At 45.3% G+C, this 26,697-nt stretch overlaps 1 protein-coding gene across 1 annotated transcript in view; it reads right to left on the minus strand.

The window, feature by feature from the left end:
- Nucleotides 1–26,697, minus strand: part of OGFOD3 (2-oxoglutarate and iron dependent oxygenase domain containing 3) — a 145,102-nt gene that overhangs the window by 10,082 nt on the left and 108,323 nt on the right. The window contains exon 8 of the mRNA XM_033961526.1: nucleotides 26,055–26,178. Within this exon, the coding sequence (XP_033817417.1) occupies nucleotides 26,055–26,178 (124 nt within the window). The remainder of the gene's footprint in view (nucleotides 1–26,054; nucleotides 26,179–26,697) is intronic.

The following is a 26,697-nucleotide window of genomic DNA, read 5'->3' on the forward strand; positions in this document are numbered from 1 at the left end:
CCTGCTGCCCAATGGTTTTCAACGCTTTCTGCCTTCTATGTTTCCTCTGAGATATGATTACTAATATTATCAGCCAGTTTACGTTTCAGCGTTTTTTTTGTACCAGTAATCTGCAAGGAAAATATTTTCATAAGAAAATGAGGTCCAGAATATGACGGCAGAAAAGGGCCAGCGGCCCAACAAGTCTACCCAATCAAGATCCCTCCCACCCTCGAGAAACTATCCTCTATTATACCTCTGTAGCGACCCCATCTGCTTGTCCCATCATCTCTTGAAGTCTAGCGTGCTATTGGCCTCGACTACCTGACGCAGAAGACCATTCCATCTGTCAATCACCCTCTCGGTAAAGAAGTATTTCCTGGTGTCCCCCTGAAATCTTCCTCCCCTAAGTTTTAGCGGATGTCCTCTTGTCACCGTGGGACCCGTAAGAGTAAAGATTTCCTCCTCCTCCTCGATGCGGCCCGTTATGTATTTGAAGGTTTCTATCATATCCCCCCTTTCTCTGCGCTCCTCGAGCGAGTATATGCACAGCCTGCTTATACTCATAAACCACATGGGATAAAAGGTCATTCAAATCCAAGATGAACAACTCCTAATGCATTTATAGATGTATGGCATGCTGGAAAGCAAAGAGGAGAAGCAGCTTAATAGTTAGAGCAACGGGCTTTGAACAATAGAAGGCAGGGTTCAAGTCCTGTTTCTTATGTCCTTGGGTGAATCACATCAACTTTCACTGCCTAAGGTACAAACAAGTTGTAAGCGCTATGCTGCAGATAAATACATTCTCTATGTGATTTGTAATTCATCCTTAGCTTGTATTTGAAAAGATGCCATGGAGTAGTATCCTAGTGGTTAAACCTGCGAAGAACTAGGGAAGCCAAAGTTCAAACCCAACTGATGCTCTGTGAAGTTTTATGCAAATGCTTTAACCCTCTTTGCTTCAGATACAAACTTAGGGCTAAATTTACCAGTCATACCATTTTATGAAATGTGATCTACTTACTAATAGCATATGTTAATGGCATTAGCCCACTTTAGTAAATCTAGTCCTCAGACTGTAAGCTCTCCAGGTATTTTTATTTTTAGTATTTATAGCCTTGCCCCCTCTTCTACGAAACTGCGCTAGCAGTTTCTATCGCAGGGGAGCCGTGCTGAATGGTCCGCGCTGCTCCTGATGCTCATAGGAACTCCATGATTGTCCGAAGTAGTGCGGGTCATTCAGCGCGGCTCTCCGCGCTAGTAACTGCTAGCGCAGTTTTGTAGAAGAGAGGGCAAGTGGTTTACATTCAGGTATTCAATATGTACACATTGTATTATACCAACCTTAATGGCAACAGTATTTTATCCCAAGATATTATATAACCCAAATATCTAATTTCTCAGAATATCCTAACCTACAGCTTAGATAATAGTATAAAACATTTAATATAAGTGTTCAACCAGTGCATTAGTTCAGCATATTTTAAGCAAGACATCAGAGGTGTCACTCAAGGCTCAGCTATCCTCTCATTGCCTCACGCTTTACATACCAACCTCCTAAGTCATGCAGAAACTTTTTTTCGTATAAATAATTTTTAAATAAATATTTTAAATAAGTTTAAAGTGCAAATTAATCTCCACAAGCTCCTAATGTATCATTGTCAAAGAATAAACAGAGAGTGACACTTATCTGTCTAACTAGGCTTAATAGCATTCTGTCCTTGGGCCAGGGGCAATAAATCCAACATGTTTCGCCAAAGAGTAAATGGCTTTACCAAGGATTTCCCCTCACTATGTCGAGTAAACTGAATGTCGATAAATGGTGCGGGAGGATGCCGATTAGAGTACAGTCAAAACCTCGGTTTGCGAGTGTTTTGAAAGACGAGCAAAACATTCTTGCAAAACTTGTCTCGCAAACCGTGTGTTGACTCAATTAGCGAGCACCCCCCCCCGAGAACCAGCATCGCTCCCCCCGCTCGAACTGCCCCCCCCCTGTGCAAGCCGGCACCCCCCCCCCCCGAACAACTTGAAACTTATTAAAGCTCATAATGGAAACAAATATACTCAGGCCCTCTTTTACAAAGGTGCGCTAAGCATTTTAGCGCACGCTAAATCAACATGTGTACTAACCACTAATGCGTCCATAGGATAACATGCATTGGCATTTAGCACGTATTTGCGCGTGATAATATTTATCACGCGCTATAAAGCATAGCGCACGTTAGAAAAAGGGGGTAAGTTAGGTGCCTATCGTTGGCACTTAACTTTAGGAAACTTTTTTAGAATTTCCCTCTAAGTGCTCCTACACTCATAGGAATTCTGAGTGTCGGAGCAACGTCAGAGCGTTTAGCACTACAGGTCGCAGTAGAAACGTCTACTGTGGCTTAGTAAAAAGGGGGGGGGTAACCTTGTAAATCTATGTGCTTTGAAAATGAGCGTCTGTACTTACACTTCTCCCTTCGTATTCGCTGTGATAGGGGATTAACAGAGCCGCGAATACAGAAAACCCGCGAATAACTTTTTCATATGTTATTCGCTGTTTTCTATTAAAAACCATCGTGAATATGGTGGGAGACCTGGCCCGTTTCTGAAGGAGAGGCAAAACACAGTGAAGAAAGTGCTTGGAATCAGCGATTTCTCTATGCAAGCTGACGTAATTGGGGGGGGGGGGGGGGGGGAGGAGCCAGCAAGCTAAAAACCGCGAATACTCGAAACCACGATTGCTGAAACCACAAATACAGAGGGAGAAGTGTATATATAAAAGAGTCGACTTGGATTTCATAACAAAATAAGGAAAAATCTGAGGATATTTGGAATCTCTTTTTTCAAGAATTCCCATAAGATACATATTTCAGCCATCTAGGTTGAAGTTACTAAAAGAAGCTTTTATTTTATTTTCCTTATCCTACTTAAGGAAGAGCTCTGGGCAAATACAAAGTTATTAGTCAATCTTAAACTCATCAGGTTGATAAGTTCTAATTTTTGTTTGTTTACCTTAGTAGAGAAAGTCTCTTGTTCATTTAGTTGAGCGGGGAGAGGGAAGGGGGGGGGGGTCTGGGAATCTCATTAATTGTTCTCTTGATTTAGTATGACAGGCCATAAATATGCTGGATCTTCTGTTGCTAAGTAACTAGCACAGGACAATGTCCATTTATCTTTTCTTATTTTGCTTTTGGTTTTCTCTTATCAGTTTTGACATACCTCTGCTGTGTTAGACAATCAGTAGCTGAATGTAATATTCCTTATTACATCAATGTATTTATCACATGCTCATATGTTATCATTTAATCACGTGGAGGGGCATAATCGAAAGGGACGTCTAAGTCAGTTTACGTCCATCTCGCAAGTCGTCCAAAGTTAAAAAGAGCCTAAGACACATTTTCAAAAGAGACGTCCAACTTTTTTTTACTTTTGAAAATCGTCTAATTGTACGTCCTGCCAATCTGATCATCCAAGCCGCTAAATCGTCCATCTTTATACTACATTTCCATCCAAGTCCAAAACGCCTAGAACAAGCCCTGTTGGACGTGGGAGGGGTCTGCAAAGTGATGGATTGAACATCCAAACATAGCACCTAAATAGTGGGGTACCTTACAGGGCACTGCTGTGAACTTCACAAAAAGGGTGCCATGGCTTCTCCTCCCTACAGCTCCCTTATAGGTCATAGTAAGCCCCCCAAACCACCTCCAGAATCCCCTAGACCCACTTATCTACCACCCCAATAGCTCTTATGGCTGCAGGAGCCACTTATATGCCAGTAAAAAAGGGTTTTGGTGGTGTATAGGGCAGTGCACATGTTTAAGCATCAATGCAGTGATTACAGGGGCTTATGGGCATGGGTCCTCCTCTCTATGGGTCCCTAACCCACCCCCAACATGACTTAAGCTGCCTCTGGGCTGGATGACTAGGCTTTCCTATGCCAGGCAGCCAAGTGATGATGGTCTGGAGGCTGAAATTTAAAGTTGTGAATAAAATTTTTATGGGGGTAAGGGGGGATTGGTGATCACTGGGGTAGTGTGTGGGGGTCTGTGTTATGTGTTCCATCGATCCTGGGCTGTATAACTTTCGGTTATACATGCTGTATGACTAAGTCTAAGCCAGTCCACGTTCCACCCAACTCCCACCCTTGACACGCCTCCCGAAACACCCCGTTTAGCTTTGGACGTTGAGCGGCACTATGAAGGCCTAGGTCGTTTAGAAATACGTCCAAAACCCATTTTAATTTCGGAGCTTGGACGTTTTTGAGAAATGTTCATCCAAGTGCCGACTTAGGCCGTTTTTTGGACATTTTTCTCTTTTGATTATGAGCTCCTTATTATATGGTTCAATATCGTTATTTGTCACCGATGGTCTTAGTTCGTACTGTGGAGATGGTTTATTTGAAACTAAAAAGTAAAATTAAAGAAAAAAAAGCCTTCAGTTACTTTTTAAAAGGCTGATTATCAGATTCATGATGCAAATTTAGCGGCCTAACCATGGAGTTCTCCAGTCTTGGTACATGGATGTGTCATGTTACTGGGGCTTATGCACATCTGAGGAGCTGAAAGCGGTGCCGTCAGTAGTTTCACTACAAGCAGGACCTCCCAAGGCGGACAGGTTTCAGCAGAGATGTCAGACTAACGACATACTACCCATCAGGGCAGCAGCAGATGGACAGTGCTGGAGGTGAAGGATCACGTTTGATGCAACAACGGTGACAGCATCGAATTTATACTGCGCAGAAGGCCCGGCAATCTACTTCTGTATTCTTCTCTGGACCCTTTTTTGTGTACGGCGACCATTGTTGGACGCAGTATTCCAGGTGGGGGGGGACGTACCATGGCCCGGTACAGCGGCATGATAACCTTCTCAGATCCGTTTGTGATCCTCATCTTAATCATTCCTAGCATTCTCTTTGGCTTTTCACCGCCTCCGCATGTTGTGTGAACCGTTTCATTGACTTGTCTACAAGTACTCCCAAGACTCTTTCCTGGGGGGCTCTCTCCGAGTATAGCACCGGACATCCTGTATTCGTGCATATGATTTTTGTTACCGACATGCATCATCTTGCACTTATCCATGTTGAACCTCATTTGCCATCTCGCAACCCATTTTTCGAGTGTGTCTATGTCTCGTTGTAGGTCTTCGCAATCCTTCTGTGTCCTCACTACTCTGAATAACTTTGTAACGGCTGCCTAGTTAACTTAACAAAGATTTTTTTTTTTTCTTGCTTCTCTTTATTATATTCCGCAAACTGTAGGGAGTAAGCATTAATGTCTACATAAGATTGATAATGCTATAAAATGAAATATAAAAATAAATTGTAACCTTTTACTTTAAAAACACTCAATAAGTCACGTCCCTTCAACAGAAGCACATAAAAATCACTGATTTTCTCATGAACTCCATGTTGGCAAGAATAGGAAATGAAATATGTTATAGAACAACAAATGACAGAAGGCAATTTTAAATTGACAAAACAGTCAAGGTCTAATTGCCTCCCATTTTATTCCTGATTACATCCTAAGGAACAGGCAGCTTGCCTTATAACAGAAAATGATTGCAAGGCTGGAACAAGCAAGTCTGAGTCTAGAAAATGACACGGGAACAAAATTTGTCCCCATCCCCATGGATATCTGCAAGAAACCATCCCATGTCATTCTTTAGTGCTTGAGAATCAGTTGCTGTGCCCATTCATACTCCAATTCTTCCCTCTCTCCTTAAAGAATGACACAGGGGTGGGTTTCCCGCGGTTAATCATAGAGACGCTTTTAACTGATTAGTGAGGCCCTTAAACTGAGTTCCCAATTGAAGTAGGCAAGCACTGATCTAATCCTCTATAATAAAACCCTAAGTGTGCATGCGCACTTAGGGTTTCGTGATCCCTGCCACCGTGCTGTGTGCTTCCAAGCCAAATTCGATTTGAGGCGCGTGAGGCGGCTTGCGGCGACTTGCAGCACGTGCAGCGATTTGAGTGGTGGTGGCGGTTTGATTCCTGCGCTGCCAGAACGCCTCTTCTCACCACCGGACCAGCAAATGCAGCAGCCATGGGGCATTTGCTAGGCCAGCCCACTTCGATAATGCGGGGTGGGCCGGCCTAGCAAAAGCCCCGAGGCTGCCTGGGCTAGTAGATGCTGGACAGGGGGAGAAGGGAAAGGAGAAGGGGTACTACTGGACAGGAGGATCAGGTAAAGGGTGCTGCTGGACAGGTGGAGAGGTAAAAGGAAGGGAGAAGGCCTACTGCTGGACAGGGGGAGCAGGGAAGGGGTGTTGCTGGACAGGGGGGAGGGAAAATGAAGGGAGAAGGGCTGCTGCTGGATAGGGGGAAGGTAAAACGAAGGGAGAAGGGCTGCTACTGGACAGGGGGAGCAGGGAAGGGGTGCTGCTGGACAGGGGGGAAATAAAAAGAAGGGAGAAGGTCTACTGCTAGACAGGGGGAGCAGGGAAGAGGTGCTGCTGGATAGGGGGGAGGTAAAATGAAGGGAGAAAGGCTGCTGCTGGACAGGGGAAGCAGGCAAGGGGTGTTGGTTAACAGCCGAAGAAAGAGAGAGAGAAAGAAAGACAGACATATAGAAAGAAAGCAGCCAAGGAACGAGAGAGAAAGAAAGACAGACAGAAAGTGGCCAAGGAGAGAGATAGAGAGCGAAAGACAGAAACACACACACATCTATTCTAGCACCCGTTAATGTAACGGGCTTAAAGACTAGTATAATATAATTCATATTGTTCTATCCTTATTTGTTCTTTTTCCTATATCAAATTGTAGTTCTTCCCTGATTTCCCCAAGAAGGGCACGTCTGTCTATCCCTATATTGTATGTCCCTCTTATTTGAAAATTATTTATTGTACATCACTTTGTAATCTTTGAAAAAAGCGATTTTATCAAATATGAAATAAACTTGAAATTTGATGGAGACAGGGACAAATTTTGTCCCCATGTCACTCTCTCCTATTTACATTTATCCCACGTGACTTAACAGCACATCTCTGCTTCAAAATACCACATGGGCCAATCACACATGATGCAAAACGTTAATTCATGAAAACACAGCCCACCAATAAGCGTTTGTCTGCTTATAAAACTCACTTTGAGCTCACATTTGCAAAAAGCTGGCAATTAAATCTAAACGTTGCCCACTGGGACCAAGGACTTCATCAGGCACCATTGGGGCAATTCTATAAGTGTGTACCTCTTTTTAATCACCCTGATACTACACAGTGAGAGCCTATTCCAGGGGTGTTCAATGTCAGTCCTTGAGAGCCGCAACCCAGCCGGGTTTTCAGGCTTTCCCAAATGAATATGCACGAGATCTATTTAAATGCACTGCCTCCACTGTATGCAAATAGATCTCAAGCACATTCATTGTGGAAATCCTGAAAACCCAACTGGGTTGCGGCCCTCGAGGTTTGACACCGAGCAACCTGGCCTATTCTACAACTGCATGAGGGAGCTCAGGTTCCATTATAAAATACTACATAACCTTTTGTAGGTGCACCTAAAATTTAAGTGCCTGCAATTACACCAGCCATAGACCTGGCTTAACTGTAGATGCCTTAATGTGACAAGGATGTGCATAACTTACAGTATTCTGTAAGCTGTATGTGTAAGTGGCAGCCGATTCCATGTGAATGCCCCCTCACAATTACACCCTATACCACTTACATATGCCATTACAGAATAGCACTTAATTGTACTGCTACCAGTTACGTGGGTAAATGTACACTTACCCATGAACGTGCTGGTATTCTGTACATTTATATTTCAATTGTTACCAAGCAAGTCAGTGGAAGGAACCTACAGAGTATGTCGCAATCACAAACATGTGGAGAAAAAAAAGCCTCAAACATAAGTAGCAGAATAAATACAAATGCTTCAAGGTGCCTTCAATCTTATCACTGTCATAAAAAAAAACTCCACAGAGAACTTACTCCATATCTCTGTAGGTTCCTTCCACTGCCTGGGCTTAGTAACAATTGAAATACAACTGGGGCATTAGTTTTTGCTACCTTTTAAATTGGATTCTGTACATTTCCCCATGCAAGGAGACCAGCAATGCAGGTGCCCAGTTATAGAATTGCTCTTCAAAACGTAATGCTCATTTACAGTAATGATTCTGTTATCCTCCTTTTAATAAAGGATAGAACTAAATAATTCTAGTCTTCTTGTAACCGGGTGCATGTGCAGTGTAGAGAGCTGCACGGGAACGGGGACGACGGGAATCTCGCGGGATCCGCGGGGATCCCTCGGGTTCCCCCTTTGGGTCATGGGGATCCCGTGGGGCAGTTTCACATGCCCCCTAGGGTTGCAGGGTTGGATGGCACTCGAGGATAGTCTCCTTCTCCTTACCTGCCCTGCCGCAGCACACAACCGAACGTAAGTCTTCCCGATGTCAGCGCCGACGTCGGAGGGAGGGCTTAAGCAAAGCCCTCCCTTCCTCCGACGTCAGCGCTGACATTGGGAAGACTTCCGTTCGGCTGAGTGCAGCAGGGCAGGTAGGGAGAAGGCAATGGCGTACCAAAAGGGGGGGGGGGACGGTCCGCCCCAGTTGCAGCCATGGGGGGGAGTGTGCACAGCCGATCAGGTCCCCTTACCTTTGTGGCGCTTCCCCCGACCGACCGACAACAGGCCCGGCCGACAAACCTCCCTGCCCTGTAGCCGCGAATCTAAATTACCTTCTTACAGCAGCTTCAATACTCCAGCTGCTGTAAGAAGGTAATTTAGATTCGCGGCTACAGGGCAGGGAGGTTTGTCCAACCGGGCCTGTTCTGTTGTCGGTCAGGTGGGGAAGCGCCACAAAGGTAAGGGGCAGGGAGGGAGAAAGGGAGGAAAGGTGGAGTGGAGAAGAAAAGACGCTTAAAGGAAATGGGTAAAACTGAGGGGGGAGAAGGCTGCTGAAAGCACTGGGGAAGACAAAGGGGTGGAGAAGGATGCTGAAAGGACATGGGGAAGACGGGAGGGGGGAGAAGGATGCTGAAGACAAAGGGGTGAAGACGGACGCTGAAAGGACATGGGGAAGACAGAGGGGGGAGAAGGACGCTGAAAGGACATGGGGAAGACAGAGGGGGGAGAAGGACGCTGAAAGGACATGGGGAAGACAGGGGGGGAGAAGGACGCTGAAAGGACATGGGGAAGACAGAAGGGGGAGAAGGACGCTGAAAGGACATGGGGAAGACAGAAGGGGAGAAGGACGCTGAAAGGACATGGGGAAGTCAGAGGGGGGAGAAGGACGCTGAAAGGACATGGGGAAGACAGAGGGGGGAGAAGGACGCTGAAAGGACATGGGGAAGACAGAGGGGGAGAAGGACGCTGAAAGGACATGGGGAAGACAGAGGGGGGAGAAGGACGCTGAAAGGACATGGGGAAGACAGAGGGGGGAGAAGGACGCTGAAAGGACATGGGGAAGACAGAGGGGGGAGAAGGACGCTGAAAGGACATGGGGAAGACAGAGGGGGGAGAAGGACGCTGAAAGGACATGGGGAAGACAGAGGGGGGAGAAGGACGCTGAAAGGACATGGGGAAGACAGAGGGGGGAGAAGGACGCTGAAAGGACATGGGGAAGACAGAGGGGGGAGAAGGACGCTGAAAGGACATGGGGAAGGCAGAGGGGGGAGAAGGATGCTGACAGGAAATAGGGAAGAGAGAGTGGGGAGAAGACGCTGGCAGGGAAGAAGACAGAGATGCCAGACTATGGGGGGAGCGGAGGGAAGAAGATGGATGCCAGACCAATTTGGGAGGGGGAGAAAGGGAGAGGCACAGTAACAGAGCAAATGGAAGACGCAGAGAGAAGAGAGACAGTGGATGGAAGGAATTGAATGAGAACATGAGGAAAGCAGAAACCAGGCAACAAAGGTAGGAAAAAAATTATTATTTTTTTTTTTTTTTGCTTCAGGATAAAGTAGTATATTAGTTGTGTTGATAAAAATTTATAAACATTAGAGGCTCTGGTAGAAACCCATTTACAAAGTATGTATTCTTCCCAATTAATATTTACAAATTAATAAAGTCTTTTTGCTTATTTTTAAATGGGTTTCTACCAGAGCCTTTAATTCAGTAGCATAATTAAATGAAATAACTATTTCTGTAGTTTATAGGGACGGTCGGGGACGGAGGGGATTCCTGGCGGGGACGGGTGGGGACAGAGGGATTCCTCGCGGGGATGGGTGGGGACAGGTGGGAGTCCTCACGGGGACGGGTGGGACTTTGGCGGGGACGGGTGGGATTTCTGTCCCCGCGCAACTCTCTAGTGCAGTGCTGGTATGGGTGAAAGTGGATGCAACGATAATGAAGTTGCCAAAAGATTCTAAGCTTCCCTACCATTTTCTTTTACATAAATAATGACATTTCGCTGCTGCTGTGGCTTGAATTCTGCAGTCGTTTCCTTCTCATTTCGTATGCTTCTAAGGTCTTAGTTGCTAAGCCGCCCCCACTATCATCTGTATGTCAGAATCACAAGTTCTATCCAGCTGCTCAAGAGCAGAGAAATTAAATTAATTCATACAGGCTTCTATCCTCTTAAAGAATAAGAGACCACAAAAGAAGATTCCCAACCCAAGTACAGAATGGAACAGAAGGTAAATTATCAAATTCCAGGCTTGTTGAGGCAGAAGTACAAACTTAACAAAAGGTATCAAAACACAATTTGTTCTTTTTTTTGTAAGGAATAGAAAGTTATAGTACTTTACACAATTCTGTATGAAATACTGCAGATATGAACACACGCCACATTTTAAGCAAACCAGAGAACAAACAGAGTCCACCAAAAGGTTCCACACAAAAAGCAGGAGAGCAAAAACAAGGACAACAACTGTGGATCTGATGATCTTGATGAAATCTTTTATTTCAGTTTTATATTAAACTAGTCTTGATGTACATGGTGCAGTTAAACCCCCCCCCAAAAAAAAAATAAAAAATACACAGTAAATGGATTGTGGTACAGACCTAACACAGGCCGTGTTTCAGTCACAAGAGACCTTCTTCCGGGGTCCAGTACTGCTATAAACCACAAGTACAGAATTGCAATTTTGCAAAACAAAATACTGTGTGCTGATAAATCGTTGCTAATCGAGCGATAATGCACCATGTACATCAAGACTGGTTGAATATAAAACTTAAATAAAAGGCTTCATCAAGATCATCAGTTTCACATTTTAAGCAAACATCAGATGCTCTAGTGTCACAATCACACTTCTGCCAGTCAGCGAGGGAAAACAGACTACAACAGTACACTTCCCCCTTAATATTCGCGGGGGTTAGGGGCAGAGCCGGCCCTCGAATATCGAAAAGCACAAATAACTTTCCGGGCTGACTCTGACCCCTGCCCCACCTCCCTCCCGCCTCCCTCCACACCTTACCTGGTGGTCTAGCAGTGAAGCGGGGCAGTAACGATCGTCCTACATTCCTGCCCCGTGCAGAGCCACCTATAAAAATTATCTCCTACTCTCCCCCTTCCCCCTTCCACAAAAAGAAAAGGCAGGAGAGATGCTCACTCCTGCCATTGGAAGCTCCCCTGAAACCCCATACCCCCGGTACCTTTTTCCATTGGAAGCAGGAGGGAAGCATAGTCCCTCCACCTTCAAGGCCTGCCGATCCAAAATGGGCTAGAAGCTTGAACATACCATAGCGGATCTTTTAAAAGGTAAGACAGACAACAGAGGCCCAGTAGGAAGTGATTTTCTAACCCAGTGTTTCTTTAACTCATTCTTGAGGATTGCTTGGCCACTCTGGGTTTCAGGATACCCTTATTGAATATGCATGAAATAAATTTGCATACAATACATGGGACAGCTGTGACTGCGAGAGAGCGCAGACTCTAAGATCGAGGGTCTGCTTCCAAGGGGCAGACTACTTTGCAAAGCACCCACTTGTACAGCCTGCACTAAAAGCTCGGGGGCTCTGGTATCATTCCCTTTGGAGTAAGGCTCACCCCAGGTTTGTCCGCAGTGGGCTTTAGCAAAGGCTGAGTGGCTTCATGGTGGATTTTCCAGGATTGGGGCCGACTGCTTTCCTCCTCCCATTTGCGTGCGAAAGGACCAGTGGGGGTTCAGGTTGCTGGCCAATTCATATGGCTGAGAGACAGGTCAAAGACACAAGCAGTCTGAATTCCAGGCTTGTTGTGGCAGAAGTTCTCCCTGAAAACTGTATGCAGCTTCAGCACTTGCAGCTCCCAGCACACTGCGTTGCACAGTGAGTAACAGGCTGACAGCCTGACAAATAAAATTGGGGAGTGGGGGGGGTTCTTAAAATCAAATTTTTGGGGTTCCAGAGTTAGTTAGGTTCCCCCACCTCTAAAATCCCCAAATCACTAGTTTTGGACCCAGTGTGGCCATTCTGGTACTGAAGGTTCCCCCCCCCCAAAAAAAAAAAAAAAAAAGAGCATTATTCCCCAGCAACAGTGTCATGTGCAAGATGGGGAAATTCAGTCTGAGGAAGAGTGGGACAAAGTGTGCTCTATTTCAATGCCTTTATTCTCCCATTCAGAGTCCTCTGTAACAGGAGATGCTGCTTGATCTCTAGTGGAGCTGGATCCAGACCGGGTGAAGGCTCCTGATCGCAGAGAGGACCAGACTGTATGCAGGCTGTTTAAACCTTCAGTGCTTTTCAAGGTCATTATGGAATTCCTTCAGGAATGAAAAATAGAGACTTTGCAGTCCTCTGCTACACAGTGCTCGCTTATGAGCAGCACAAAGGCACAGACTACTTGTTATCCCTCTCATCAAGACATTACCAAAATGCTCAAGACCCACTGGGAGAACCCAGAGGGGCCCCTTTGGGTGGCCAAAGCCATGGCAAAGCTCTATCCGATGGATGCTGAATTTAACAGCTCTTTGTCCCACCGAAAGTGGATTCACTGGTGGTGCAGGTTATCAAGCATACCTCCATTCCCAGTGAAGGAGGTGTGGTATTAAAGGATGCCCAGGACCGCAGGCTGGATTTTGTTCTTTGAGGTTGCAGTCTCGCTTTTAAGAGCAGCTGCGGCAGCATCTTTGTTGCCCGGGCTTGGTACTCCAAGTTGCACTGCAATTCAGAGACAATTGTCAGAAAGGATCACCAGTTTCCAATGCCTGGAGTGAATTACGTAGCTGATCCTCTGTATGACCTTTTCAGAGTCATAAGCGAAATGTCTGCTTATTCCATTTCCGCCCACAGGATGCTATGGATCAGACAGTGGATGGGGGATTCCTCTTCCAAGGTGACCTTGAGTAAATTACCATTTAAGGGACATTTATTCTTTGGGAAAGTTCTGGATGATCTTATGGTGGGGGGATAAGAAGGGACTGGATGGGGATTTCTGTTTTTATTCCATTGTTCTTCTGATGCTTTTGTAAGCATTTGATATACGAGGGTCATTTCATAAATAATGCACACTATTTTTTTTTAATTTACATGTTTTATTTTTTTTCAAGTATTTCTTTACAGTCCTTCAATATAGTCTCCCTGCTTTACAATGATCGAGTCCCAACGTCTGTGAATCTTCATTATTCCATCCAAGACACCGTTTTTGTTCAGTTGCTGAATGGCTAGGGTACTGGCGGAAAAAAGCTCTTCCAGAGGTGCAAAATGATGTCCACGCATAGGTTTCAACTTTTTGGAAAAAGGTGAAAGTCTGGTGGACTCATGTCTGGACTGTAGGAAGCATAAGGTAACACCTCCCAGCCGTATTTGCATAATTTTTCAATGATGACATTCCCTATGTGCGGGCGAGCGTTGTCGTGAAGAATGAGTGGCCCAGCCAAGAGCAACTGAGCTCAGGTTTTGCGCATTTTTCTGTGCATTTTTTGCAAAAAAAATTACAATAATACACTCCTGTGACACTTCTTCCACATGGAACTTTGTCTGTGATGATGATGCCTTCATGATCATAAGCAAAAATCATCATTTGTTTGACTTTTGATTGAGCTCGTCAAAATTGTTTTGACCGTGGGGAAGATGGAGCTCTCCACCCGTCATTGAAAAACTACACAAATACGGCTGGGAGGTGTTACCTCATGCTCCTACAATCCAGATACGAGTCCACCAGACTTCGACCTTTTTCCAAAGTTGAAACAACTTATGCGTGGACATTATTTTGCATCTCTGGAAGAGCTTTTTTCCGCCTATGCCCAAGCCATTCAGCAACTGAACATAAACGGTGTCTTGAATGGAATAATGACGATTCCTAGACGTTGGGATTCGATCATTGCAAAGCAGGGAGACTATATTGAAGGACTGTAAAGAAATACTTGAAAAAAAAAAAAAACCCAAAAAAACATGTAAATTAAAAAAAAAAATAAAAAAAAAATAGTGTGCATTATTTATGAAATGACCCTCATATTTCCAATAAACATATTTAAACATAAACATGGTAAGGAAAGGAGCTTGGCAGACTAACTCAGGTAATTTATTCCAGGCATAGGGGGCAGCTAGATGAAAGGAACGAAGTCTGGAATTGGGTAAGGAACTAGGGTGAGGAAATGTGATGCCAGAATACAAATGCTGCTACAGGGAGGAACAGCTGCAACCCCAGGCTGGGATGGAAAAACTGGAAAAGAGAATCAGCAGACAGGACTGGAAGCAAGCAGCATCCTGGAGACAGACTATGAAGAGCTGAAGTTTCTAGGGGAAAGGGAGCAGCTTCCAGGCAATAGTAAAAAATTAGGATGTGAGAGAACAAAAGCTTGGGAAAAGAAAAAAAAAAGCTATATAAAAAAATATTTACTCTCACCCTTCACCCCCCCTCCCTTTTCCAAAGAATGTTGCCTGGCATCGTAACTTTTCAGAAAAACTTCTACCGCTAGTAATATCTGCCTGTGAGATCATGAAGGTCTCCACTTCAAAGGTTCAGCCTCCGATGTCTCAACAGCTGGTACACATAACTGTTCTAGAACAAGTTGTATTGTGCAAGGACACTAGAACAAAATAATTATTTGGGGTTTGCTTTGTTTGGGCTGAGGATTCAGTTGTACTTCCTTTGCTTACGGAACATTTTGCTGGGAAAGTTAAGGTCAGAACGAGTTCAGCTTCTTTGCTACAGAAAGAAACTTAAGATATTTTTATTTTGCTGAATGTTAAAAAGTTTTCTGTGATTACGGAGTTGCCAAGTAGGGCTTCAACTTTGAAAGGGAGATTTAAGCCATGCCCCCCAGCTCTGCCCAATTCCACCCAGTCACCTTTGGCCTCCACCCCAACAGACCTTGACCCTAGCACCAACAAGCCGTCTCCCCACTCAGATAGCAGGAGGCCACTGCAGGACCAGTCTTGCAATTCGAGCTGGGAGATTTTGTGGCAGGAAGGGACATTTATCAATGCATTTCTTGTTGCCAAAGGAAGGGAAGGCTGCTCTGTGCAGTGGTGTAGCTAAGTCAGAGTGGGCCCCGGAAGGAAAAATTAAGATGAGCCTCCCATAACACCATGGGCTCCTTTTACAAAGGCACGTTAGCCACTACCGCCTCCTCTTGAGCAGGCGGTAGTTTTTCGAGTAGCACGACCTAATCCGATGCGTGCACTAAAAACACTAGTGCACCTTTGTAAAAGGAGCCCCATGTCTCCCAAGGTAATGGGGACGGGGGACAAGGAACAGAAATCCTTTCAGAGCTCTAGTAAACCAATGGAGTACAAAGAAACGTATATTGGTACTAGATCCCAATATGTGTCACGTAAAAAAAAAAAAAAAAAACCTGGTATTGAAACATCTTCCACTGTAACTGGCATATTGGTATTAGATCCCTAATGTGTGTCTAGTTAGGATAGAAAACTAATATTGGAAAAAAAACTTACACTGTTGAGGATAACTATGGCAAACTTTAACCTCTGAACTCTATTTTATGTTGATTAGTATTAGACCCCTAGTATGTATAGAATTAGGACACAACCTTGTACCGTGCTCCCCCCGGTCATTCACGGTCAGCGATTCGCGGTCCCAGTCATTTGCGGCATTTTCCGACCGCGAATGATTGGGCAGCCGGAGAGGCAGGAAAGAGCAGCCGGAGCACTGGCGAGTGAAGGAAATCACTCGCGGTATGCTCCGACTGCCTCTTCCTACACTAAAGTCGGGCCTCACCAATCAGTAGCTGTTTTGACACGCAGCTCCTGATTGGTGAAGCCCAATTTTAGTGCAGGAAGAGGCGGTCAGAGCATACTGTGAGTGATTTCCTTCACTCGTCGGCGCTCCAGCTGCTCTCTCCTACCTCTCCGGCTGCCCTCTCCTGTCTCCCCCACTAAAAACCATATTTGTGGTTTTTCAGCATTCGCGGGGGTTCCTGGAATGGAACCCCCATGAATATTGGGGGGAGTACTGTATTGCAAAAATTGTTCTGTAACTGTCATAGTGTAACTTGTTAACTGTATTTTATGTAAGTTTAATCTGTAACCCTTTCTGAACTCCCTGGGAAAAACAGGATGGAAAATGAATTAAATAAATAAAACAAACCCTGCTAGAAGCACATTTCAGTCCTATACAGTGTTGCCCCGTGAATTTGCGGTTTGCAAATCACGGACTCACTCATTCGCGGTCAAAGCAGCTCCTGATTCACGGTCAAAGCAGCTCTTGATTGGTGTAGTCCAACTTTCCTACAGGAAGGGGCGGTCGGAGCAGACCGCGAGTGATTTTCTTCATCCGCCGGCGCTCCAGCTTCCCTCTTCTGCCTCCCCTGCCTTTTGACAGGCGAAAAACCGCATTTGCAGTTTTTTGAAATTCGCAGAGGTTCCTGGAACGGAACCCCTGCGAATTTCAGGGGAGTACTATATAGAAAATCTGTCATAGTAATAGAAACCAAAATGCAAGATAGAGAAACATTTCCCAAAGCTGGCACATCACAATTAACAGATTTTGAAACAAATACATTTGTATGCCTTTGTTTTCTCAGCATTGCTTTTGTCCAAGTGTCTCTTCTGCTTTTTCTTAACTCTCTTTCCAGGGTCTCTGTCTTTTTCATATTTCTTCTCTCTCTCTCTCTCTATGTCCACCATCTATGTCCCCTCTATATTGGTTGACTGAAGACTGACAGACCAGTGGACTCATTGACTAACTGGTTGACTGTTTTACAAAATTTATGCACCGTACTATCTCAGAGCTTGAAGTGGTTTACAAAATGTACAGACATAATAATAAAAGCTACAAACATTAAAAACCTAATAAGAAACAAAAAAAATCATTGCTAGCATCCCAATGTCATAACAATCCTATTCATTATACTGTTATGCATTATCTCATTTGTACAGTGTATATTAAATATATGAAGTATTGCACAAACACATGAACAGGGTAATTTTCAAAGCCACTTTTGCAAGTTGGAAACGGATACTGGCTTGATGGACCTTTGATCTGTCCCAGTATGGCAATTCTTATGTTGTTATGAGAGCCAAGAATAGGACAATCAAGCCATGAGGTTGGCTCTTAGGCATTGGTGGAATGAGGCTTTATGACATCACAATCTCAGCTCTGGAATGTTGGGTTTCTGCCAGGTACTTGGGCCCTGGGTTGGCCACTGCTAGAAACAAGGATACTGGGCTTGATGGACCTTTGGTCTGTCCCAATATGGCAATTCTTATGTTGTTATGAGAGCCAAGAATAGGACAATCAAGCCATGAGGTTGGCTCTTAGGCATTGGTGGAATGAGGCTTTATGACATCACAATCTCAGCTCTGGAATGTTGGGTTTCTGCCAGGTACTTGGGCCCTGGGTTGGCCACTGCTAGAAACAAGGATACTGGGCTTGATGGACCTTTGGTCTGTCCCAATATGGCAATTCTTATGTTGTTATGAGAGCCAAGAATAGGACAATCAAGCCATGAGGTTGGCTCTTAGGCATTGGTGGAATGAGGCTTTATGACATCACAATCTCAGCTCTGGAATGTTGGGTTTCTGCCAGGTACTTGGGCCCTGGGTTGGCCACTGCTAGAAATAAGGATACTGGGCTTGATGGACCTTTGGTCTGTCCCAATATGGCAATTCTTATGTTCTTATATACTGCCAACCCTGAGGGGTAAAGCTATGTGCGTTAACTTTATGCATAGGATGAAGTGTTTCCAAGGGCTCGAGACAAGGTTATAACTTTGTACATGCACACTTTTGGATTTTCAAACGTTTATCTCTGTATTTTACCTAATAAGATTTATGCAAGCCACACAGCAGGTTATAAGGTGCATGTAAAGATCTCCTGGGGTAAGTTTCAAAAGACAACGTCTGCACATCCTTTCACTTTGAAAATCCATTAGTCAAAATTGCACATGCATTTTTCACTATAGTGGGCAATTAGAAAATTTATCTCCAAACTAATAGTCCATACTCCTTAAGAGATAGCATTTAGGGCTCCTTTTACGAAGGTACGTTTAGGGCCTTAAAGCACGGAATAGCGCGCTGTAACCGGGTCTGTGGCCTGAACGAGCCTCCACAGCACCTCACAGTGGTTACACACACAACAACACCTGCGTGTGACCCGGCCTGGAGTCACCCTGCAGGCATGGACTGACACCAAGAGTAAAACCAAAAATAAATCACAATTCCTCAGGAAAAGAAGTAAATCAAAACTCAGGATTTATTTTCTTTTAGGTAGTAAAGTCAGGATTATTAGTAGCACTACCAGCAACAGGTGAGTAGAAGGTCTTCAGTTCAAATTCAAACAGCAGAATAATGAACAGTCCAAACATAAACTACAAAAAAAATATATATATTTTTTTTTTTTCACCCCACTGGGTTTTGTGCTTCCCTTAGCATTCAATTTAGCCTGCTCCTAAGCAGGGCATTTAGTTCATTACAAACAACAAAACACAACAGGGTTTAAGGCACTGGATACCCTATTGTTAGTGCTTCAAAAGGAAGCCTCTGGCAGCCCTGAAATTGCACTGCCAGGAAAAGGAGAGTGCCTCAGGTTTGCTTTATTTTTCAGCATATAATAGCTTCAAAATTTCCCTCCCAGATTATAGCAAACCTCTCCCTCAGTTCAGGCACCCTCAGCTTCTTAACAAGAAAAAACAAAAATGCAGAACAGTAAAGAAAACTAACAAGTCCTTAAAGGTTCAGCTTTGTTCCAAACAGTCTCTCCAATAAAGAAAGCTGAAAAAAAAATGCACTCACAGTTTCTTCACTGCTCCTTTCAGTTAACAGGTACAGCTGGTGGACAAACCAACTTCCATGGCTTCCTCAGCCAAGCTCATTTCCTCTGGCAAGAGGTCAGTCTCCATTGGGAGTTCCAGGTCAGGCACGGTTTCTTCAAGAATATCTCCAGCTTCTTGTACCTCCATGGGTGAGACTGGTTCGCTTCTGCCTGGCCCAAGGAGACTCACAGGGAGCAAAGGTCCCAACCTTCTCCCTAACCTGCTTCCTGCTTTGAACTGAGCTACAGGTTTTATACTGTTTGGGCCACACCCTAACCTGGCTGATTCAGCAGTCCTCAAAGCAGCTCTAGAGCTTCTCCTTTGGTGACCTGAATATTGCTGGTCTAGGGGACTTTCAGGATATTCCAACTCCCTCTGGAGGTCAGGCTGAGGATCAGCCAGATTCTTCCTAGGACAACCTTTAGACACTCCTTTCTGGGTTTTACCGGGAGTCTTAATAGGAACCCTATCTGGAACCAGGGCAGGCACGAAGTCTGTCTGGTTACATACCCCCTCCCTTAAATGATGCTTATCCCTATAAGCATGGGGTCTACTCGAATTTTCAGGGATGCGTGACAAAGCATCAACATTAGTATTCAGACTCCCTGGGCGATGAACCACAGAGAATCTGAAAGTTTGTAAGGTTAAGTACCAGCGAGTAAGGCGAGCGTTGTTGTTCCGCATGGTACCTAACCATTTAAGAGCTGCATGGTCAGTTACTAACGTAAAGTGCTTTTCTCCTAGATAGTGTTCAAGTGTCTGCATGGCCCACTTTGCAGCTAAGCACTCTAGTTCTACCACTGCATAATTTCTCTCGTTGGGATGTAACTTACGGCTCAGATATAGGACAGGGTGCTCTATGCCCTGACTCTCCTGGCTGAGTACCGCTCCCAATCCACATCCAGATGTGTCTGTCTGAAGGACAAGGGGCTTGCTGAAATCAATAGCTGCCAACACCGGCTGTTTACACAGACTATCCCTCAAATCCATAAACGCTTTCACCCCTTCCTCCTCCCAGTGCAACGCATCCGGAACGTCTTTTCTTAACATATTGGTAAGAGGGGTGGCCCTAGTGGCAAAGCTAGGTATAAATCTCCTATAATACCCCAATAGGCCTAAAAACCCTCGCAATTGTTTTTTTGTGCCAGGACGAGGATACTCCTGGATACACTTTACCTTATCTATCAAAGGTTTTACCTGTCCGCGGCCCACTGTGTATCCCAAGTACCTGACCTCTCGCTGGCCCAGAAAACACTTTTTCGGGTTAACAGTGAAGCCTGCCTTCCTTAAAGCTTCCAACACTGCTCCAACATGCTCTACATGAGATTGCCACGAAGATGAGTATATTACCACATCATCCAGGTAGGCCTCAGCGTAAGCATGGTGACCCCTTAAGACTTCATTTACTGCCCGCTGACAAGTCGCAGCTGCACCATGCAGTCCGAACGGCATGCGGGTGAATTGGTATAGCCCATACGGGGTGCTAAAGGCAGTTTTGGGTTTAGCACTATGGGTCAACGGAATCTGCCAATACCCTTTAGTCAGGTCGATAGTGGAAAGATACTGTGCCTGACCTAATTTATCAAGTAATTCGTCTACTCTTGGCATGGGAAAAGCATCGAATTGTGACACCTCGTTGACCTGTCTAAAATCGATGCAAAACCTAGGAGATCCATCTGCCTTTGGAACGATCACTATGGGGCTGCACCAGGGGCTTTGTGAAGGCTCAATAACCCCTAGGGAGAGCATTTCTTGGACTAGTTCGCAGACCAACTTCTTCTTCTCCTCCGAGAGGCGATAAGGCCTCACTCGGACTATTTTACCAGGACTGGTAATGATGTCGTGTGTAACCCCCTTAGTACGTCCCGGGACCGATGAAAATACATCAGAGAATTGGCCAACGAGTGTCTGTACTTGACGAGACTGTGATTCAGACAACTCTTTCCCTACATTCACCTTTTCAGTCTGCGCCAAGTCCGCTATCTGGGGTCCTAGATCGTCCTCTTGGCAGCGCTGAGCTATAAGAGCTAAGGCTTCCCTATCCTTCCAGGCCTTTAGAAGGTTGACGTGATACGTTTGTACCCGGCCCTGCTCCTCCTTAACTCTATAACTCACTGGACCTGCTTTCCCCATGATCGTGGCGGGACCTTTCCAATGGGCTAGAAATTTATGAGGGTCTGAGGGCACCAATATTAATACCCTGTCCCCTACCGAGAATTGGCGTTCTTTAGCTCCCCGGTCATAATAGACTTTTTGCTTCTTCTGAGCCCACTCGAGGTTTTCCCGTCCCAATTTAGACACTTGCGCCAGCCTTTTCTTTAACTGAGACAGGTAAGAAATAATATTTGTTCCTGTCTCTTCGGGGGGTCCCAACCCTCCTTAATCACATCTAGAAGGCCCCTGGGAGACCGCCCATATAATAATTCAAAGGGACTAACCCCCAGAGAGTCCTGTACTTTCTCCCTAGCAGCAAATAACACAAAGGGAATGAACAGGTCCCAATCTCTCAAATTGTCTTCTAATCCCTTCTTTAACATATGCTTTAGAGATTGATTAAACCTCTCGACTAAGCCATTGGCCTGAGGGTGATAGGCAGAGGTTCGGATATGCCTCACCCCGAGTCCTTTCCAGAATTCCTCCATCTCCCTGGACAAGAAATTGCTTCCCCGATCCGAAAGGACTTCCCTCGGAAAACCTATAGTAGAGAATAACCCCATAAGTTCCTTCATTAATACCCCCGAGGTGGTCTTCCGCAAAGGAAAAGCCCAAGGAAATCTGGTGGCCACATCCAGCACCACAAAAATGAATTGGTACCCCCTAGGGGTCTTTTCCAATGGTCCTACAATGTCCATGGCTAACCGCGAGAGAGGTTCTTCCACCACAGGTATAGGGACAAGAGGCGCCCGTGCGGGTTTGCTCAAAGCCAGCCTTTGGCAGGTGGGACAGGATTTACAAAAATCCTCAATTTCTTGCCTCCACCCAGGCCAGTAGAACCTTCGCTGTACCTGTACCTGCGTGGCCTGAATCCCTTTATGCCCTGCTAGGGGTGAGTCATGGGCCGTTTGTAAGATGGGCTTCCTAAATCCCTTGGGAACTACCAACTGTTCCCCTCCTTCGTCCTGGTCTGTAGTGTCAGCTCTTTCTTTATAAAGGAGGCCACGTATAACTCTCAAGCCTGATCCAGCCGATTGGGGTCCTGTAGCCTGAAGCCACAGTTCCCTCAATGAAGGATCAGCCTTCTGTTCTTGGGCAAATGTGGGAAAGGTATTGCTAATCTCCTGCGGGAGACTGGGAAATTCTTTCCTTTGCTCAGTTTGTCTAAGATTCTGTGCCCTCTGTTGTTGCTGTCTTCTTTTTTTTGCTCTGGAGGCCCTAGCCTGTGTCTGCGCCGCTGGTCTAATCACTCCCTTTTTAAAGGGAAAAACTTTTCCCAACGGGGTCTCAGGCTCCGGGCTAGGCCTTCCTTGAGAACGGGTGTTTACCAACCCCTGCTTAGTTTGCAAACAGTCCTCTAACCCGGCCCAATCCTGCCCCAAAACTATTTCATAGGGAACCCCGGGAATCAAGGCCATCGGAACCTTGTAGACACGGTCCCTATGTAGGAGGATAGTTGGCCTAAGAGTATAGCGAGCACTTTCTCCGTGTATGCATTTGATCACCACTTTGCCAGCCCCAAATGACTCTTTTTCCCCAGGAAAGATCCTTTTCCAGAATGGAACAGCCGTCATGGACTGATCTGCCCCTGTATCCACCAAAGCCTTCACCACCTGGCCCCCTACTGATACATCAATAAGGTATTTAACCTCACCCCCGTTTCCAGGAGCCTTTGAACCTAACATACTCTGATGGCCAGTCGGTTCCTTCTCCTTGGAAACCGGGGCCTGCTTATTTTGAACCTTGGTTTTAACTTCGGGGTTAGAGGCCCTACAAAACTGTTGTGTGTGTCCCGGTTTTCCACACTTGTAACACCTTCTGTCCCCACCCTGAGTGTTGGGTTTATGGCTTGGGCCACAGGGATCCTTAACCTGCAGTTTCTTACCCCAACCTTTACCTAACTCCCGTGGGTTCGATCTAGGTGTGTGGTCAGCTAAGGGACTCATATTCTCTCCTGAAGGTTCTTGGGCATCTATAAATGCTTCAGCCACTTCCAGAACTTGTCCTAAGGTTTTGCAGTTCTGTCTCTTAATCCAGGACCTGATGTTCTTAGGTACAGCTTCTAATAGTTGTTCCCTCACTATTTCGGTGAATAAGGCCCTGGCATCATTCAGAACTGGCTGCAGCCATTTTTCAGCCAGTTTGGTAATACGCTGAAGCAACGCTTTAGGCCGTTCTGTATGAAGCATTGTGGTTGCCCTGAACTTTTGTCTGTAGTGTTCTGTGGTGAAGCCTAAGAAATCCAATATATGGGCTTTTACTACAGGGTAGCTATTGGCAAGCTCGGGCCCTAGGGTCTGGAATGCCGCTAGAGTCTCCCCGGCCAGGCAGGGCAACAACCGGTACACCCACTGCTCTGGAGGCCATCCAGCAGCCACAGCAATTCTTTCAAAAGAATTAAGAAAATCGTCCGGTGCATCCCCAGGTGCTATCTTGCATAAGTTTAAATGCAATAAAGGATTAGGTCCTACCGGTGCTGGAACAGATACAGCTGGTAATGTCTGTCCTGCAGGATGTATAGCAGTCTTTTGAAGAATTTGTGAAAATGCTTTGGCCTGGTCCTGCATTGTGGAAATCAGTTCCCCATGTTGCCGCATCATTGCTTCCTGATTCGCCTGCCAGCGTTCCTCGCTTGACTTCAGAATGGATTTCACATCATCACACTGGCGCTGGCGCTCGCCGGCTAGTGTGGCTAGGATCTGGGCCTGCTCCATAATCCGGACCTGAAAGGCAAACAAAAAGAAAAGGAACCCAAGTGTGGCCGCTTGGTAAGCGTGTTCCTCCCCTTTACCAGACCCCCCCAGTCTAGGTACTCTTACCGATAGCACTGGTGAGTCTGCGCCTTTGGTGTTTAGGCCTCCTTGGCCTCCAGTCGTTCTCCGCACGGCTTGCCCCTCTGAAATTCGGGTCCCGAACTGGAACTCGGGTCGAGAACTACGATCTGTTCACACCACCTTCGAACTCCAACTGACTCCTCGCCGCACTCCTCCACCGGATATGCCGCCGGCTTTATTCCTGCTTCCGCCTTCCGGTGGGAAACTCCTCCTCCGAATAGGTAACAGGAACCTCCTCCAATAAAGTACTCCAACAAAAATTAGGATTTTTCAAACAAACAATTGGTCACTAGATCAATAGTCCAATTACAAAAATAAAGGATAGTCAAATATGCCTTTCCAGCACAAGTTCAAAATGGCACCAAAAGAAAACTTTATATTTTTTTTATTTTTTTTTTTTTTCAAAAATTGCAGTACCTTGGTGTCGCCTGCAGGAGGTGCACAATCCCACTCCTGATACCAAATATGTGTAACCGGGTCTGTGGCCTGAACGAGCCTCCACAGCACCTCACAGTGGTTACACACACAACAACACCTGCGTGTGACCCGGCCTGGAGTCACCCTGCAGGCATGGACTGACACCAAGAGTAAAACCAAAAATAAATCACAATTCCTCAGGAAAAGAAGTAAATCAAAACTCAGGATTTATTTTCTTTTAGGTAGTAAAGTCAGGATTATTAGTAGCACTACCAGCAACAGGTGAGTAGAAGGTCTTCAGTTCAAATTCAAACAGCAGAATAATGAACAGTCCAAACATAAACTACAAAAAAAATATATATATTTTTTTTTTTCACCCCACTGGGTTTTGTGCTTCCCTTAGCATTCAATTTAGCCTGCTCCTAAGCAGGGCATTTAGTTCATTACAAACAACAAAACACAACAGGGTTTAAGGCACTGGATACCCTATTGTTAGTGCTTCAAAAGGAAGCCTCTGGCAGCCCTGAAATTGCACTGCCAGGAAAAGGAGAGTGCCTCAGGTTTGCTTTATTTTTCAGCATATAATAGCTTCAAAATTTCCCTCCCAGATTATAGCAAACCTCTCCCTCAGTTCAGGCACCCTCAGCTTCTTAACAAGAAAAAACAAAAATGCAGAACAGTAAAGAAAACTAACAAGTCCTTAAAGGTTCAGCTTTGTTCCAAACAGTCTCTCCAATAAAGAAAGCTGAAAAAAAAATGCACTCACAGTTTCTTCACTGCTCCTTTCAGTTAACAGGTACAGCTGGTGGACAAACCAACTTCCATGGCTTCCTCAGCCAAGCTCATTTCCTCTGGCAAGAGGTCAGTCTCCATTGGGAGTTCCAGGTCAGGCACGGTTTCTTCAAGAATATCTCCAGCTTCTTGTACCTCCATGGGTGAGACTGGTTCGCTTCTGCCTGGCCCAAGGAGACTCACAGGGAGCAAAGGTCCCAACCTTCTCCCTAACCTGCTTCCTGCTTTGAACTGAGCTACAGGTTTTATACTGTTTGGGCCACACCCTAACCTGGCTGATTCAGCAGTCCTCAAAGCAGCTCTAGAGCTCCTCCTTTGGTGACCTGAATATTGCTGGTCTAGGGGACTTTCAGGATATTCCAACTCCCTCTGGAGGTCAGGCTGAGGATCAGCCAGATTCTTCCTAGGACAACCTTTAGACACTCCTTTCTGGGTTTTACCGGGAGTCTTAATAGGAACCCTATCTGGAACCAGGGCAGGCACGAAGTCTGTCTGGTTACAGCGCGCTAAAATGCCGCGTGCCCTAGCCTCTACCGCCTCCTCTTGAGAAGGCGGTAGTTTTTCAGCGAGCGTGCGCTAAAAATACTAGCGCACCTTCGTAAAAGGAGCCCTTAGTTGCGTTAGACAGGATGCATAAAGGCGACTTTTAAAAAAAAAAGTTATACCCCGTCCTTCTGACTTCACAAATAAATAATAAAATGGAAAGCTGTGAACTACTGTAATTATTGAAGACAATTTAAGGTAGGTAGGAATAAACACCGAGTAAGGACAACTTTTATGCGAGTCATTAAATACAAAACCTCAGTTTAAAATGAAACGGAAATTTACCTGCTCTTGGTTCTATGGTCTTGTTGGCATCTTCATCCATAAACACAAACTGCCCCCCACCAAAATCAGTAGTATAGTCTGAGAGGTACAGCAGAGATGTATAATCAAAGGAGCCATAGGTTACCTGCAGGTATGAAGGATAAAAATTAAAATGTTTCTTTCAACCCCATATAACTGGTCTTTCAGTTTTGTTTTGTTTTTATTGCAAGAGCATTTTAATGAGGCAAAATTTCAAAGCTGCATAGGTAGGTACTTTTACCTATGGATGTTCCACAAATTCTCAAACCCAGTAATATCTGGGCATCACCCAGAGCTTGTTGCACTACATTTCCACTCAGAGACTAATACGGGGCACGGAAAAGACCGCGCAGAGCCATTATGTGTAGCGGAAGCTACAATTCTTGTATACTAAACCGGTTAGAACTGGATTAGCAATGAGCATTAAAGGCACAGTAAGTTTAGAGCATCGGGGCCTAAATATCTTCCAGCCTTTGCCTGGATTTACAGCTGAGAAACTTGGCAGAACTAACCTGTTCCCACAATGTACCTTTTCTGACAGAAAGGTCAGACGGGATAATAGAACCAGATATGAAGTTTTATCTATAACCTGGATGAAGATCTAGCAGAGTCAGTCTATGTAGAA

The sequence above is a fragment of the Geotrypetes seraphini genome, chromosome 10 (assembly GCF_902459505.1).
Source record: "Geotrypetes seraphini chromosome 10, aGeoSer1.1, whole genome shotgun sequence".
Taxonomy (NCBI): Eukaryota; Metazoa; Chordata; class Amphibia; order Gymnophiona; family Dermophiidae; genus Geotrypetes; species Geotrypetes seraphini.